Genomic DNA, 19,047 nt, shown 5'->3' with positions numbered 1-19,047 from the left:
AATAGGAGTCACCAACGTTGGTCTTTGCGAGCCCGTATCCAATCTGTTTGCCATATCTCCCTTCTACAACACACTTGAATCAAATGATCAACTCTTCAACAATCTCTCCAGAAGAAGCCTGATAACGATCGTGGTTATTTAATTCAGGTGTGTTGGAGAGGTTGATTGAACCTTGCAAAAAAAAAAAAAATAGGGCACAAAAGTAGTTTTTTTCAGCAGTCTTGTATAAAGTATGTGAAAACAGAGTTGGAATAAAAGTGCAAATATCTCAACAGAAAATAAAAGTTGGCCTCAATACAGTTTTCATTCAAACCGAACAAGTTGCAACTGTCATCAGTTGATGGCAGTCAGGTGTTACTTATTTTAGAAGACACCTCATTGGTTAAACTGTTGGCACTGGATTGGTTGGAACAAAGACCAAGATTCACTCCGCCCCCTTGCATAATCGGTTGGTGAAAAGGTGTTTTTTTTTTTTAGATTAGATAACTTTATTCATCCCGTATTCAGGAAATTTCGCATTTTGCTTGGTTGAAATGAAATCCTGCACCCACTATACTCCTTTGTGTAATAGTTTGGACACCACTGCTGAAAAGTATGATTAAAACACAAGGGAAAGCTCATACAGTCCCAACAGGGGGGGGGGGTTAAGTGTTTATTTTGGCAGTATGGTGTGTTTCTTTTTGCCAGTAAGTATCACAGAAACTAAAAGTGGCACACTTTCTGTTTGCTGCACGTTAACACTGGTTTAGTTGGTCAGTAACTCATTTACAAGGGTATACAAACATACAGTACCAAGTAGATTTTAAAGGGAATGCTGATTAAAATGGCGTGGGTTTTCTATGCTTGTTGTTAGTAACTCATTTATAAATGTACTTACAAGCTTTGGAAATAATTGGCAGGTTAATATGATACCAAAACTTTATTTCAATATAAATTGATTTGTTCTTTATGTCACGGTGTGATGTGAAATGGTGATGCTGTATTTACGCTAGACATTATAAAATACTACATTATAATAGAGGACAATTATTCATTGCTGTGCTTAATTTGGTCAGATCACAAATGAAGCGTAGCACCACATTGCAATGGAAAAATGCTAATTATTTTCAAACGTTGAATGTAATAAAATAGTTACTAACATTGAAATAAAACAGAACAAACTTCTTTTTAACCAGAGTTCTCTCTAAGAATAGCATAGCATTGTTATGTTATGTTTGGGTCTGCTAAGTTATTTGTATTTTTAGATGACGAAAATGTATCCTGTTTTCTTTTCTCCTCAAATTTCAATCACACAATTGTGTGATGACACCATTTTTAATTGAAAAAAACCCCAACTTAAATATATACACATTTTGAAATGTGTCTTAATCCCAAATACTCTTAAAACGCATACATTTAAACTTCCCCCTAAACCAGGGGTAGGGAACCTATGGCTCGGGAGCCACATGTGGCTCTTTTGATGGGTGCATATGGCTCTGAGCTAAAATATGGAAACCAGTGGTGAGAGAAAAGAGCCCCGAATGCACCAATAGGAACGTCACGTCGGCACTGTGGCATTGATTTTTTTTTCATTAGTCTTCTGCATTCATTCTCTCATTGATACTCATTGAACTCATTGACATTCATTGATTAGCAACAGCTTAACAATGTTGTCAAAATAATCAAGAGACTTTTTGTACTTTAAAAGTTGTAAAATGAAAAAAAAAATGCAAATTTTCATGTGTTTTGACTTTTAAATTGTGATTATGGCTCTCAAGGAATAATATTTGAAACTATGAATTGGAGCCATAAGCTCTCTCTTTCAAAAAGGTTCCCGACCCCTGCCCTAAACCATGAGGTGGGATGGAGGGCAAACATTCCCAAACAAAGCATGCTGTGGGTGGCAAGACGTGCATTTTTTTCCAATGTGCAGCTTGCTCGTTACATAATATATTTACACTGTTTGGATCTTCGTGTATAAAAATAAAAAGCCAGTTCAGTCTTAAGGTTAGGGTGAAAAATTCTACGTAAAATCTTTCAAAATTTGGAAATAGTGAGCTAATAATGTCTCGTAATTATGTTGAATTTCATTGTCTTTTCTATAAAACACTATCTTACAGACACGCTCAATTTTACAAACACTATTATATGAAGACAACTTTTTTTGGTATGTTTATCAATTTTTGGATAATCCCATTTTAGAGGTATGATTTCAATTAAAAAGAAGGGCTTGCTTTAAAACACATATTTGCAATTACTTCGGATGGAAAACCATGATTAACAGACTTCCTAGTGATGGGATTTGAGCTAAATATTGTTTAAGGCAGGTGTGTCAGACTCCGGTTGGTTCGCGGGCCGCTTTAACGTCAACTTGATTTCATGTGGGCCGGATTTTAGATATAATATTTAGATTTTTTTAAATAAATGGATTAAAAGGCTTGAATATTCAGTTTTTTATAGCTCTAAAACAAAGTTTATTTTAGCTTTTTAAAATATATTTTTAGATTAAAAACTAACTAAAAACAGAAAAAACGATTAAAAAATTACAATTATTGATTTAAAAGGGGAAAAATCAGGAAATGTAATATACATCTATACTCTTCATTTTAATTTGATCCTAAAACAGAAAGTCGGCACTCATGATTTACTTTACCGGGCCACACAAAATCATGCGGCAGGCCAGATTTGGCCCCCGGCCCGCCACTTTGACATGTGGTTTAAGGCATCAATAAATATATTTTAGTAATCACTGTTTAAAAAAAAATTGAAGTGATGTCCAGGTGTACCTGAAGAGATTTCACTTTTCCATGAATGCTGTCCTGAGAAGCCCCAAGAGCCTCGTTAGCCTCCGACGAATCCGAGACAAAGACAGAGTCATGTGACAAGGCCTTGCTGCCCAGGCTGATCTTTGACCTTTGGAAAACAGGAAGTTGGGAAAGAAAACAAAGTTTTACTACACTAGGCAAACATTTTTTTTCTTTGACTTCCATGTTCTGTTTCAAAAGTGGGAATATAACCTTCCAGTAAAAATGAGTAGGAGTCATAACAGGATGTGGCACTTATTTTATTATTACTATTTAAAAAAAAGGGGAAATTAGGACTGTTCCAGGGAAGAGATGCTCCATTACCCAAGACAAAAACAGGAAAAAGCTGTCCTCTTATTTGGTGTGACTTAAGTATCAGTTGATGAACTGTTTAAATTATTTTTACCCTCCAAAAAACAATGAATAGGAAAATAACACTTCAATTGACAATGTGTTAGCAACTTTTGCATGTTCTGATTGTTCATTCGAAAACATGTACCCATAGATGTAGACCATCTCTTTATCATAGAGAACATTCTGAAACACTTGAATTTAATGTTAGAATAGCAGATCAGAATCTTCCCTTAAAAACATTGGTGCACTAGATTTAAAAATCTTATCTCCTTAAAAAAATAAACATGTAATAACACTGAAACTCTGCTGGCCTAAAAAATAACTGAATCATACACTGATGTTAATTACATTATTTCCATGAATAATTATTAAATAATTCTCATTTGCTTTTCCCCTGGTTGTGCTCCTTCCAGATTGTATTTTCATATTTAAGCATCTGTATCGACCTGCACAAGCAAATATATTGTTGTGTTGATTTAAATATATGTCGTTATACATATATCCATTTCACTAACTTATACTTTGGGGAAAAAACTGTATGAGGTTGTGGATATAGTACTATTTATTATATATGCATGATCTTGTCTGTGTCTCTATCTCTGTCCACTCTTGCTCGTTTTGTGTTTTTGCTGCTTTTCTGTCTTAATGATTTGATTTGGGGATTCTTAATGATCCCATTTACTTTGATTTGCTTTGTACTTTGTGTTTTTGCTTTGTTGTTCTGTCTAATCACCCTCTTGCTACTGCCACAATGAAATTCCCTGAATATGGCATGAATAAAGTTATCCAATCCAATCCAATCTTACCCTTTCTCCTTCTCCGAGCGACTGAGCGTATTGTTTTGCGACGTTTTACTGATATTGTCACTTGATTGGCTGCCTTTGAGCTCTGCACGATCTCCGGTGGGCTCCTTCTTCTTCTTCCTGGCAAAGAAGTTTTTAAACGTCTGGAACTTGGACTTCTTCTTTCCTGAGAGCAAACGAGAGGACTATGTCTGAAAAATGCTTTCACATTTTTTGCTCTCTTGTTGGTCATTCAAACTTACGTGGTGGTAATCTAATGTGGCAATTAAACACTCAGCATCTTTATACACTACCAACATATGAAACACACTTCCCGCAATTAGCCTGATGGTTTTAATAGCCTAGGTAGGCATAGGAGGGGAAAAAAACACACGTGCTCCCCCATTTAAGCACATAAACACCACACATGCACTTGTAAAGCTTTTCCTAAATGATTCCAGCTCCATTAGCACAGCAGTGGAAAACTTGACAACTCTTTAAAACTCATTAAACAGCTGCAAAGTGCTTTCCGTCGGAAGCATAAGTGGAAAGTAATGAGATTGATTTTATGACATAGCCGGGAAAATGGCTACTTCAAGGATGCTGCAAAGTGGTAATTTATTGAAAAGGAAAATTATTCTGTATTTCATCAATGATTATTTTGTGTACTATAAAATAAACTAATAGTCTAACTCGAACTGGTTTGTTTACTCAATACAAACATTGGCAATAGTCAATAAAAAAAAAAAATCAATAATATAACTGTTGACACAAAGTAGAATATAAAGAAAACCATAGCAGATAAAGACCAAAAACATTTAGAGCGATGTAATAAAAGCCTACAGTATGAGTCACTTAAATTCCAGGAGAAACTTTAATAAACTGATAACACTAAGATGAACCTTTCACAAAGTAATGGAACATTCAGAAAGGAGCAGATCCCTAACATAAGTGGTGTACTCTTCACACTTCGAGGATGGACCCATTAATTTTTAACCTTACAACACTGTGGTTGTCAAACACTTTCCACAGAAATCAAGACTAGCGTTAAAATGCATGAGCATTTACATACCTGTCAACCTCTGCTGATAACTGCCCTTATAAATGATTATGATTCCCCTTACGAACCCCCAATTGAGGGTCACCATGATCAACTAAACTAATTTCACCCAATTACAGTCTTTCATTTGATATTATAACTTATACATAAACATGGGAATTGAGCAATAGCACGCATAGTGCGAAAACGGTGACCTTTGACAAGGGGCGGAAAATAAAAGGGAGGTTAAGCACATTTACGCTGACATTGCATCATCATGAGTTAGAACCGAAATGTTTATGAGGTCATGGAGTCTCAAACCATTTGGCTTTTATTTGACTTTTAAGCAACTTGAAGGACAAACTGTACAAGATTTAGGATTGATGAGAACTAAGATTTAGTACATTGCTGTGTATTTACTTTTTTTTTAGGGGCAATTTTCATTCGACCATCCCAATCAAAGCGCATTGAACACCTGACGTCCGTCAATGGCATCCAAATAAGGTCTTTATTTTTTATTTTTTTATATGTCACGTCTTCTGTGTGAGGATTACACAACAACACACGGCTGCCTTGTTGCCATCATATGATCAGCGTGTGTTGTTTATCTGTGAGACAATGTTATGTTCTTGGGCATGCGAGATAGTCGTCTTAGCATTCTCTTTTTCATTTCCTGCTAACCGCAACAGAAAGCCCATCGAAATATCTACAGAAAATATGCTGTGCGTGACGCTGACAAAACAATATCCTTTCCAAGACACCGGCAAAATGTATGTACACAATCATAAAATGTAAAATTGGAGTTCACTGCAGAACAGATTTGAGTCAACGTTAGGGGTTCCAACTAATGTAATATAAACTTGCCAGTGTGTAGGTGTGTGTAGATAACTCACAATTTAGTCCTGTCTCCTTTATGTCATATGCTGTGGATGCATTCATGCATGAGAGCATATAGTGGAAAATAGTTTTTTTGTGTTCTGGAAAATCTGCCGGTTGTGCCTAAATCAAGGGTGTCAGACTCGGGTTGGTTCGCGGGCCGCATTAACGTCAACTCGATTTTATGTGGGCCGGACCATTTTAGATATAATATTTAGATATTTTTTTAATAAATGGATTAAAAGAACTGGATTAAAAGCAATATTAAAAACAATGTTTATTTGATTTTTTTTTCTTAGTAAGGGAAAATTTCTTTTAATCATTTGTTTTTCATTTCAAAAGGAAACCAAATTTTTCTTTAATTATTTTTTTATATCAAAGTGGAAAACAGAAAATATTTTTTATATATTACAAAATGATTTTTGAACTAAAACACAGAAAAAAATGGATTAAAAAAAATAAATTATTCATTTAAAAAGGGGGAAAATCAGGAAATATAATATACATCTATAATCTTCATTTTAATTTGATCCTAAAACAGAAAGTCGGCACTCGTGATTGACTTTCCCGGGCCACACAAAATGATGCGGCGGGCCAGAATTTGGCCCCCGGGCCGCCACTTTGACACCTGTGGCCTAAATGCATAGCCATAATTGTTGCTAAGCGTATTAAAATAGGCGGTCAAGTCAATGTACCTGAGCACTCTTCGGAGACCTCAGCAGGTTCCTGGTTGGCCATCACTTCTGGAGGTCCTGATGCCGTGGGGACGGGGTCACTGCTGTGAAAGAGAATGACAGAAATGAGTAGGATAGACCTTAATACCATTGCAGATTGGCACTTTTGAGAGATAAATGAACATATTCTTGCCTAAAATGTATAACATATTTTACTTTGCAGGGGCTACATAAATTCTTCACTGCAGCCGTCTATTCACTTCCAAGCAATGGGACTCGCTTGAAGTGTGGTTTTTGTTCAAGTAGTATCTAGTTGTGGCGGCGACAAAACTATTTTCAGATACATAACAAAGAAATTTTCTTTTGATCATGTTCTAAGACCCTCAAACGAACTGCACAATCAAATTCAAAAATCCCACAAAGGCATCTGTCAAAGCTATATTTACCATCGCCTACTGATGATGCTCTTGTAGCTCCTCCAGAAATGAGAAAATGTCAGTGAAATGTACCTGCAGCTTCTTCAAAAGCAATTGTTTTCTCAGTTAGTTTGGTTTCAAACATGATTTTGAAAAATATGGGTCTGAAAACTGGAAACAATTACTACTATTTCATCTCGGAAAGACAATTGCGACCTCTCAGTAACAGGGGTGCTCGGGAAAAAAAGGCCTTAATGTAATATGTAAAGCATTTTAAAAGGAATCTATTGTATTTATATCATGCAAAAACCGTGCAGAAAATGTAGAATATAATTACGATTATCTGCCTTCCTCTTGAAAAAAGTAAAATATGCAGCATGCTGGCAAGCTTGGTTAATTGCAAAGTTGGGAGTCATTTTATTTCAGTGATAAAATAGAATGGCCTCTTTCATGAGATGTTTAATCACTGAGAGGGAAAAACAACAAAAATGCTATTTTGGCTATGTCTTTAGGTTCTGCATTTTAGAATGTGTGTTCCACTTTGCTAGCTCTTTCAACTCTTATCTTAGCCCTTTAAGCTCTTGTGTTTTCGGGATATCTTGGAACTGATCAAATAAATTTCCATTTAAGTGCTAAGTTTAAACCACGGGGTAGGCCAGCAGGAGAAACGATGGGATCAACATGACAAAGTTGATTTTTTTTAGGACAAAATGACTACAGATGCCTCCCAGACAATTTTTTTTGATCGGCCCCATCAAATGATTTCATCTTTCCTCCTCCATCTGGCACCCCTAAGGGCAGGCCCATGGTTTTGATGGCGATTCCATCTAAGCCGCGGTGGCTAACCATGCTCTATTTTAAAGTGAGACATATGAAGTCGCATTTGGAAAATGCCTGTGGCAATCAATGATGCAAGACGTCCAATCCATTTGATGCGGGAAGGATGGCGGCGAAGGTACGAACGTTGATTAGCCGCCAGCCTCCCACTTCTAAATGGATTGGGTGTTTACTTGTGATGAACCAGTTTTAATTCACAACAGAAAGACATACCTGTCAACCTCTGCCGATAACTGCCCTTATAAATGATTATGATTCCCCTTACAACCCCCCAAAAAACCTTACAAACACCGTACGAGTCGTACGACTCGTACGGTGTTTGTAAGGTTTTTTGGGGGGTTGTAAGGGGAATCATAATCATTTATAAGGGCAGTTATCGGCAGAGGTTGACAGGTATGGAAAGATGAAGAGTCCTCGCGTCATGAGGGGCACTGAAAGAGTTATTAAATTTTGAAGGTGGCATTCATCCACATCTTGTGTTGCAACGTTCAAAACGAATCAAGAGGAAGCCTTGCCATCTGTGCCTCGGTGATGCGAAGAACAAAAAGCAGCAGAGCAACGTGCTACTTCGAATTTGTTGCTCTGTGCCAAGAGTTATACTGAGATGTTGGCACAAACAGCAACATTCTAAGAAAAGAAAGTAAATTCATTATCAAAAGTCCCATCTGGTCTGACTGTTTATTGCTTCAATAAACTCTGAAAAACAGGAAACATCCATATAAGGCTAAAAGTGGCCTTTAAAAAAAGTTGAACTCATTTAGTATACAGGGGAGAACAGGGTTGGTTGTCACATTTGCTATAACTCTACGCTCGTTGAGTGGCGTTGAAATTATCAGAATAGGGCCAAGCCCCCCAAAATTTACATCATCCTCACTGTATCCAGTAATCCCTCGAATATCGCGGCTTCACTACATTGCGTTTTTTTTTCTCGGGGATTTTTTTTTAAATTTATTTATTTTTAATTTGAGTGACCCGACTTCGTTTTTCGTTTATCGCGCCCATGTCCGGTCTACATTAACCGCGATAATCGAGGGATTACTGTACCGCCTCAGTTTTTCCGTCAATTAAAATAAAAATATAACGTCTTCCCTCTTCTTTTCATCCACTTTTATACAATAGACTAGTTATGAAAAAAGTTTTTTTCATTCTTCCTGTGCGAGAAACACATACGCTTATCTTCCCCGGATGAAGAATATTTCCAGTACTTCTATTGAAAAGATATAGAAAGATTGCTGGAGTGAGAGATAAAATAGCAGCTGGTAATTTTCTAACAACTTGCGGCATTCATTGAAAAAAAAATCTTTGGGGAATAGGCAAAACTTCAGTTTCGTTGAGTTATTGCCGCTGGGTTAATATTCTCTGGCACTTGGGCCATCAACAAAGCCATGTACTGTATCCCCAAAAAAGTTTTTCCTTTAGAAAAGGTGCAGCTTGTCATAAGCCTGGATGGGTACTTTTGTAAACAATCAACAAGTAGCGAACGTGTTCAAAAAAATAAGGTTCTTGTGTTGAGATAAAGACATACCTGTCAACCTCTGCCGATAACTGCCCTTATAAATGATTATGATTCCCCTTACAACCCCCCAAAAAACCTTACAAACACCGTACGAGTCGTACGGTGTTTGTAAGGTTTTTGGGGGGGTTGTAAGGGGAATCATAATCATTTATAAGGGCAGTTATCGGCAGAGGTTGACAGGTATGTAAAGAGGATAAATTTCCTAACACTGTCCCATCCAAAAAATGTACAAAAGTCCGTCGGATTTTTCACTGAGGAAGCATGGGGGATTTGGGGGTCTAAATGACTGACCTTCGACCAATTCCAAAGCTCGCTCCCCACGGCGACATCCTCCGCTTCATCTATGAGAAAGACGGGGAATGACGAGGAAAAATGATGGAAGAGAAAAGAGCGGTGACGATGAAGTCATTAAGTGACAGAAGGGAGCGTATGAGAAAACAGCGAGGAGAAAAAAAAGGAGAGAGGGTCACAGATGGGGTTGTGAGAAAGAGCAACAAGAAGAGAAAGGCAGTTAGATAAACTGATGCTGGAAAAGAGAAGGAAAACAGTCGTACAGTAAACAGAATGTGCCTCTAAAATTAAATCACGGCTGTGGTTTACACGAAATATGGGAAAAGGCTTTTAGCACCGGAGAATCGTAATATAACAAACAAATTTAAATGAACTTGGATTCCGATGCAGACACACTCAAAATAAGTATACTCTAACCTTACACTAAACTTAATTCAAATTTAGTTTTACATTTTTATACCATTCTTCCGGCCAGGTTGGCTCTGTTTGCCTCCAACCTGACTTTTAGTATCGATGGGCTGTTTGCTGTTGTATTCCCTTCAAAATATTACGAACATGACGCACACAAATGTCCTCACAATAGGATAACACACAACCACTTGCCAACGAGAAGTAGTCTTGAATTAGCGATCGCTCCGCCGATATTTGACTGGTAGGTTGGCAGCAGTTTATTGATTGCTGCCAAACCTCCCAGTCACAATGTATTGGACGTCTATCACCACTAATGGCAACCAAAGAGTTATTATTTTTTTTTAAATAATTTAAAATAAACCTGATCTGTTTTCGCCGCCTGATTGCAATCCTCTCTTTAACAAATGAAAGTGGAAATTTTTTAAATCGGTCCTTGCATCCTTGTTATTTCTGGAAACGGGCCTCGTAGAAAAAAGTTTGGACACCCAATGTTTTATCTTGCATTTTACTAAATGATGACAATAGAAAAGAGGAAAAAAAGAAGCTTGTGTAAGTCAGTAAACACAAAAATAAGTGTAGAAAGCAAGCCAAAAGCTTGGTGGGTGGGCAGAATGCAAGGCAGAAAGGAAGGGAGGATAAAGGGGGCATCAACTAAAGGAGAATGCGGGCGGGGTCAAGCATACAGGATGTTTCACTGAGATGGAGACAAGGAGGGCTCATGCAACAAAATACTTGGGAACCATTCTTGCAGCACTGGGTCATGCTGGTTAGGTTGCCGTGTCTTGTTGAAACGAATCAACGATCATAATTAGAGGCAGCAGAAGGTGTTGAGTTAGCCAGTCGGCCATGACTTCAAATTCACTGCACATCAGCATTGCTGAACTTTATAGAAGTGTTGCTTGTGGAAGAACAGGGACAACCTCTCACAAATGTTCTTCAAGATGAACAGAAAGCATGCCTCCTTATATTACTATGTAGAAACTTTTTTTTTCTCCCAGAATATGAACACAGTATTTTCCTAACTGTCTAGAAAAGGCAAGCAGCAGTGAACACAAAAATATAGTTTAGCACATTCGGAAGGGTGTCGAGACGCTTCTAAATGTGCTTTTATACTTCAGTGGCAGTTCAACATTCACAAGATGCAGTATCACCTTTACAAAAACATGTTGCATCATTTTCTGGAGGCCTGAACATGTTCTCTTGTGTAAAGCTAAAAAAGGTAACACGTCAAATGCCACATTCAAAGCCTTAATTCAGGCATACTACGCTTCAACAATTCTTTTTTTTCAAGAGGAGTGTCTAATATCTTGGGGTCAATTAAAAATAAATTCCTTTAAAAACACTAAAGTGCCAACACGATATTATTAAGGTAGAATAGAAGGGCTCTTGTTTACCAATGAGCAAAAGTGTGTGTGTGTGTGCCACAAATCTTACATAACAATGGATTAACACATAAATGCCTGGCTTTATTAAGCATATAAAATAACATCAGTTTCACACTTAAATCTTTAGTAGAAAGTTTTGTCACAAATTAGAGGGACAGAGGAGACAAAAATATGCAGAGGCTGAGGTTAGGTATCCATTAAAATTACAGTAGGAGACAAGGATATGTGTAAGCAAACAGCTACAAACAGTTGTAGCTTGTTCTTATGGTCCCATAGCCTAAATGATGTAACACAAATCCAGTCTAATTCGCCGTAATTCCTCAATGAAACCAGTGTCACCAGACATGGTGCACTACAGACGCACAACGCTTATTAATGATCAACTTCCTTGCTCAAAAAGATGACTGCTATGCCATAAAAAAATGTCTAAAATATCGTCTATAACTCTCTCTAAATAATAATGCATTTTTAAAACATGTAAAGTGATTATTACATTTTGAATCACGATTGTGCAAATGCCCTTTTGGCTAGTACAATTTATATAAGGTGCGTATTATAGTCCGAAAAATACGCTAAATATGACCACCAAAAGCAACATCTAAATTAATTTGCCAAATAGATTCAGGAGGAAAATTTTGAATTTTTTTTCAAAAAAGTCATGCGACACCAGATTAAGAAATTTGATGAATTGAGTTCAGTTTTGTGCATAAAATTTTTGTACAAAAATATTGTCTATAACTCTCTCTAAATAATAATGCTTTTTTAATGTAAAGTGATTATTAAATTTTGAATCACGATTGTGAAAATGCCCTTTGGCTAGTACAATTTATACAAGGTGTGAATTATAGTCCCAAAAAAAAGGTAAATATGACCACCAAAAAGTAACATTTAAATTAGTAGTTTCCCAAAAAAGATTCACTAGGAACATTTTCAACAATGAATTATTTTTAAAAAAAGTCATGCAACACCAGATTAAGAAATTTGCTGAATTGAGTTCAGTTTTGTGCACAGAAAGGATACAAACTGACTCATGGAACGTCCCTTAAAAAACATCTTAACAGCGTTATTTAAACAGAAGCGCCAGAACAGTTAATACGTACAGTCAACAATTACCAAGCTACGCTTTAAGGTGTCGAAAGATCTGCTTCGCATCTTTTCTTCATGCTGTATCAGACGCCAACTAAATTATAGCTATGCAATGCAGGAAAAGATGAGAAACAGAGCAGAGGAAGTGCAGATGGATTGAGTTTGCTAATGTGATGTTGGTGAGTCGATGATGGACCGCAGGCCTTCAATTTACAGAGGGAGGGGCAAATGCCAAAGGGAATCAAGAAGTCATTTAGACAATCCTAGCAGGATAAATGTTACTTGACACCTACTCATTTCAGAGACATCAGCAAAGATGGCATGATTCCAGCATTATTTGAGACATCAACAAGACTAATCGGTTCTATGTGCTCCTAAAAGATCAGTGTAATCATATCTTTGATTGGCTGATTCGCTCAAATCTAATCCAACAGTCACAAGGCAGCCTGGCCACGAGTGAAGCCTTTTAAATAAAAAAAGGCCTGAAACAAAGTGAACTAGTCAAGACCTAAGTAGTTGTAGGGAAATCACTCAATTGGAGATTTAAGGAATTTGTCAGAGAGGATATCCTGAACTGTGTTCTACTGCGCAATGGAACAACAACATGAATTTTTACAATGTCATTATCGCAGTTCTTTGGAAGGAAAAAAAAAAAAGAATACACCGGGCATATAGTTTCCTATAAAACCTTTGTTACTCTACTGCAGGGGTAGGGAACCTATGGCTCGGGAGCCATATGTGGCTCTTTCCATGGGTACATATGGCTCTCCACTAACCTGTGAGGTAAAATATGGAAATTCTTGGTGAGAGAGCTGAGTCCCGAACGCACCAATGGGAGCGTTACTGTGGCACCAACACTATCTCTAGCGCCTTTTTAATCATAATTTTGTTTTTTTATTACTCTTCTGCGTGCATGATATCATTGATACTGATTTTGTAAGCCACCACATAACAATGTTGTCAAAAGAAATCAGAGACTTTTTGTACGTTAAGTGATAAAATGACAAAAAAAAATAAAAATGACACTTTCATATATTTTTACTTTTCAATTCCGAGAATGGCTCTCAAGAAATAACATTAGAAAATATGAATTGTTTATGGCTCTCTCTGTCAAAAAGGTTCCTGACCCCTGCTCTACTGTTATGAGTTTGACCAGAAGTCTTATCTGTATGAAATGTGTAAACAATACATCTTGGAATGCTCAAAGGCAGACAAAAGTGTTTGGGGGGGGGGGGGGGGGGGGGGTATTCTCATCAGGCACCTCCATCTATTGCACTCCCCCATCACACATATTTCCCTGCTTGAAATGCGACTGTGTTCATAGCAACGGACCCTACAAGGACTCCAGACAGAGCTTGACCAAACATTGTCATCATTCACTCTGCACAGTTTACGGTACACATTCACTTAGTAAATCTGCATCACAATTCCTGCTACATAACCTAAGCCTACTTCTGTAGCACTGACATTTGCCTTAAAATAGTTTACCTAAGTAGCCTCCATTCAGTTGAACATATATTGATGATGTAGTGTAGCAATAAAAAAGCAAAACAAGCAGCTTGGCGAGTTCATGCAAAAAAAAAAGTAACAATGCTGGCACCTTTCATTGCAGATTTGCTAGCCAATCTACTTTTTGGTTTATTTTAGGAACACATTGATCTGGCACTACCTCAATTTTCTGCATGTCGGTCAGGACAGAATTCAAAAGCAAAATGGGTTCCTGTTCATTTTTCTCTGGTCAAAGCAGGAATTATAACTTTAGGCAGCATTATGGCATTATTTAACATTATGGGACTTAATGTGGCAATGTTAAATTGTTCTGATATATATTTTAATGACTATTTGTCAAGGAAATATACTCAAAACGATCATTCATGAACTGTATCACTCTATTTAATGGAGGTTGATACAAACATAACATATTACATTTTCCTAACAAAGCATTTAATATGCACATTTTAGAAATACAGTTGAAAACAATACTGTAAATTTGAGCAATGGGAATTTGTTAGGGCGGAGTTACCAAAGTAGGCCCATTGGACTACCAGTGGTAGGCAAAAAATGGACTAAATTAAATGTTCAAATGGCCCTTTTGAATTCACCACAGTGCACAAATCCAGTTTACCTGTATTCAATTTAATGTTAAAAAAATCATATTACATGAATGATATATTTTTAACTCGTTAAGAACAATTTCTAGGTCTAACACTATTGAACTACATCCTAAAGTATGTTACCATTTCATTAACTTTTTCCCCAAATTCTACCTGCAGTGTCAAAGCTCAAACTGTGACCTATAACATAACTAAATTCTCAGCATTTATTTCTCAACATTTGACTACTACAACACATTGGCTTTGACAGCACCACCCTTCCAATTCTTAAAAGCAAACCCAGTTGTCAGGTCAAGAAACAGAGCGAAAAAAAAGTTGAAATGGTAAGCTGTGCACACCACATTGAGTCCAAAAATGACGCTGGATTGTAGCTTAAATAGCTCAAAGCAGTCATTATACTAAACCTCTGTCCTACAATCACACTGCCAAGCCAAGTTAAAATGCTATATACTATACTGTATAACCAATTCAAAGCACAAACAGTAAATCATTGAGGAACTTCAGCATGATCCAAAGCAAGCCATCAACTGAACAATATAATTGATGCTGAGTCATGTCCATTATCTTAATATTCCTGCAAAACAACCACCAACAAACGCAATCTCCTTTCTCAGACGGAGTGAGCAGTCTTTTAGTCACAGTGGGAAAAAAAAAACACACAATCAGTCCATCAGCTCTGAGTCATTTAGCTGAGTGTCAATATTTTTTTACAATTTACTACAACTCATCAACTGTCTCAATAAGCAGAGACTGTACAAAGCTTCATGAGCCAGCATTCTGCAACAAAAGACAAATTCAACTTATTTGGGTAAAAATGTGCCATACAAGTTAGAACCAGCACATTTTAATGATTACATTTTAAATTGTACTATAGCAGATTGCAAACCCATTATTATCTTCTAGTTTACTCCAGCTCATCTGTAAGCATTTAAATAGTGTGGAAGAAAATGAACTAGTAGCAATAAATTAGATTAGATAACTTTATTCATCCCGTATTCGGGAAATGTCATTGTCACAGTAGCAAGAGGGTGAGAATACAGACACAGGAAGACATTTTAGACATAAATAAATAGATAATAAATAATACACACTATAAATACACACATATACATACATATATACACATGCATATACATACATATATATAAACATACATACACATAGATGTACATGAATTCATATGGTTGGGCTTAACATTCAGCCATTTATATTCATATCATTCATATTCAGCCATAAAGAAAAGACACACATCTTATTCAACAAATGTAGACTGACAAAAACTTACTGTTTCCTCTTGAAGCATCCATACATTCCTGCCGTGCAGTAGATATCTTGTTAGTGGTCAAATAAATCTTCCTCTGGTTTATCCAACAGCAGAATATAACTTTTTAATCTCTCTTTGAACTTCAAAAAACAAAAAACGGTGACCTTTGCTTCTGCTGCCTCTCGGTCTTAAAACTGAAGTTGCCTTTTCTGTGTGAGATGATCGCTCACATTCCAGTCAAACCATCCTCTGAGGTTCCTCCTACTTCTGGAACTTTAGTCAAATTTCATATAGAATTCCTTTTAACCAAATGTTGGAGGGGAAAGGGGGTCAGGAAAGCACGTCAACTTAACTGCTCCAGTATGCACAATATCCCAGAAGCAGGAATTCTTTTGAAGTGAGTCAGAATTGTGTGAGTTTTCAAAAGTTTTTCCTTTTTCTCAAGTTATTTGCGAGCGATCCTACAGTGCAGAGTTGAACTAAAAGGGAAACAATGGACTGACTACATGACTAAGTGGCTGCCTGCATGCCTTGTTCCTCTCGTCCCAGTCACCATGGATGGTAATGCTGCAGTGGGAGGAGGGCGAGACTGCCCACTAAACTACTCCCTTCTGTCTTCTTAACTTGTGTATATTAAAGTCCAACAGTCATATACTTGTTTCCCAAAAAAACTCAGCTCCTTTTGCAGTAGGTCTAACTGCCTTCAGTTTTTTCTAGACCAAGCATCACTTGCTATTAAAGTTCTCAAGTATTTAAAAAAAGTATTGAAACTGAAAGTTCTATCCAGATTTTTTCATTGCAAAATTATATTTACACAGTTATTTGTTTTTGCATGATGTCATAGGTTAAATTTGATTTTGCACTCCTCTGAATAGCAATTTGCATTTTTCCTCGTTAACTCATTGGCTGCCATTGATGGCGTTAGATGTCTAATTCATTTTGACTGGGTCATTCGGTTCACTGTAATGCTTAAAAATGAATAAATTGTAGACTCGTTTTGTATTTTTCAAAGTCACAGAATGGAACAGCAGAAGGATTGCGGAGCCACATATGAGCCATGATTTCCTGGTCCCACATAGTTCCCTTTAAAAAGTACTAATAATCTAATTTATATCAGTAATCATATAAAAACCCGTCAACCCGTTCCATTAGCATCCATAAATACAAAATATCCACTATTTCACTTGTCACATGACATGATATGTTTTCCTTCTGCATTCCTTTCACATCAATTTGATCCTGGTTCCATGATATTTATTTTGATTTTTAGTAAAGTCCTTTATATAAAAATCTGAAAGGTAGTCAGACAGATAGATGGTTAGATACAGTGGTATCTCTACTTACGACATTATTCATTACAGAGGTGGTTTTAGATTAGATAACTTTATTCATCCCATATTCGGGAAATTTCACTGTCATAGTAGCAAGAGGGTGAGAATACAGACACAGCAAAATACATTTTAGACATAAGTAAATAGGTAATAAAGAAGTTAATAAATAAATAAGCGTGTTACTGAAATATATATATATATATATATATATATATATATATATATATATATATATATATATATATGTACATACACATACATACATACATGTACACATTGTACATGAATCAATGTTGCGTTATAAATTGATGACTAAATGTCTGTCTGTAATGGCTCTTCACTTCCTTTTACAACAACTGCCTGCGTCACCACGAACAGAAAGAGAACAAAATAGGAATGAGCTGTGTTGTGGTCATCCCTGTTTCATTTAACACTGACAATAAGATGCTTGATCGGCCTCATGTTACTCATTTAATCTGTCCAAGCAGGGTGCCAAAAGACTGCAAACTGACCGTTGCCGCTGATCACAGTAAGTAGGGAGCTTACAGTAAATACCGACAGCAAGTACAGCTCCACAGGCTTATCGGTGTGTCGCTGCGATTCTGAGCTGGCCAGTTGCGAGATTCTCCCACGTTGGGTCCTCTCGGGTACATTAACCTCCTTCAAGGGAGGGAGCTAATTTTAGCAAGTTTATTGGAATGATTCAAGTATGACTTCAACGAGGCGGGTTTCCACTCGGTAGGTCAACATCTCCATGTCGTTGATGGATTAGCGACTAGTGCGCTTTCAAAAGGAAAGAAGATTGGGGAATAAAGCTGTGTCAACCCACAGCACATCTCAACTTGGTCCAGTGACAAAAATGCAGTGCTGAATATGAAAAAAGTACTCAAATTTGGTACGTTTGTGTCAATTAAAGATGAAGTTGTGGTAAATTTCCCAAATTTAACATGCTCCGACTAAACCTAAAATTATTTTGGATAAAACATGTTTTTTATTCTTTCATTCATTTTCGGAACCGCTTATCTTTGGCTCCAGTTTCTTACCTAGGTCTACAATGTCTTGTGTGTCTTGCTACTGCAACCAAAAAAAATCCCGAATACGGGATGAAATAAAGTTCTAATCTAATCTAAGGGTCACGGGGGGTGCTGGAGCCTATTCCAGGTGACTTCGGGCACAAGACGGTGGCCAGCCAATTGCAGGGCAGGAGGAGATGGACAACCATTCACGCTCAAACTCATACATAGGGGCAATTTAGAGTGTTCAACCAGCATACCAAGCATGTTTTTGGAATGTGGAGTAAAACCTTTTCATCTTCATATTCACACGTGTGAATTATTTTTGTTTCTATACATTTTGCACATGCTGCTTTGTCTATGCCTTGGATGATGCTTTCTCTTGCTTTAATAGGCTCCAGATGGGATGTAATACCAGACCAGAAGGGCACCAAGTAAAACAAAAGAACTTTGCCAGGACTAATAACATACTGTGCAAAGACGTAAATCTACGATGAAAACGGCACATTTTTTCCCTTCTTTGAAAGCATTCAAATGAATGTAATGAGATGTAAACCACATTCAAGCCTGGCTTCAGTTCCTTAGAAGTAGGAAAGTAGGTCATACCAAGTTGTCGCTTGGTTGCCAGACGATAGACTGCGGAATATTGTACAGGTTTAATACTTCAAAGACAGTGCATCAAAGTCATTTGGTGGTCTCATTAGTTTTATCTTCGAACCTGGCAGTAATATTCGCTCAAATATACCTGACAAAAGTCCATTACAGAATGCCACTGCAAAACTGATTGTTTGTGGGGGTCAACTGTGAATATAATATTAGGGATATTTAAATTTCAGTTTTAGTAGGATTTCCCACAAACTGTAAACGACAACCAC

General features: G+C 37.0%; 1 protein-coding gene across 2 annotated transcripts in view; it reads right to left on the bottom strand.

The window, feature by feature from the left end:
• The window catches only part of LOC144082269 (uncharacterized), a 37,915-nt gene that overhangs the window by 11,950 nt on the left and 6,918 nt on the right, over positions 1-19,047 (bottom strand). Inside the window, exons 2-5 of one of the 2 annotated variants that reach the window (XM_077609302.1) lie at positions 9,569-9,618; positions 6,530-6,612; positions 3,944-4,106; positions 2,766-2,892 (exon numbers count right to left, since the gene is read on the bottom strand). In XM_077609302.1, coding sequence (XP_077465428.1) covers positions 2,766-2,892; positions 3,944-4,106; positions 6,530-6,612; positions 9,569-9,618 — 423 coding nt within the window. The remainder of the gene's footprint in view (positions 1-2,765; positions 2,893-3,943; positions 4,107-6,529; positions 6,613-9,568; positions 9,619-19,047) is intronic. The other variant, XM_077609301.1, reaches the window with a different exon arrangement.

Source organism: Stigmatopora argus, chromosome 9, assembly GCF_051989625.1.
Source record: "Stigmatopora argus isolate UIUO_Sarg chromosome 9, RoL_Sarg_1.0, whole genome shotgun sequence".
In the NCBI taxonomy this organism is placed as follows: Eukaryota; Metazoa; Chordata; class Actinopteri; order Syngnathiformes; family Syngnathidae; genus Stigmatopora; species Stigmatopora argus.
This window is presented reverse-complemented; position numbering and strand designations above follow the sequence as displayed.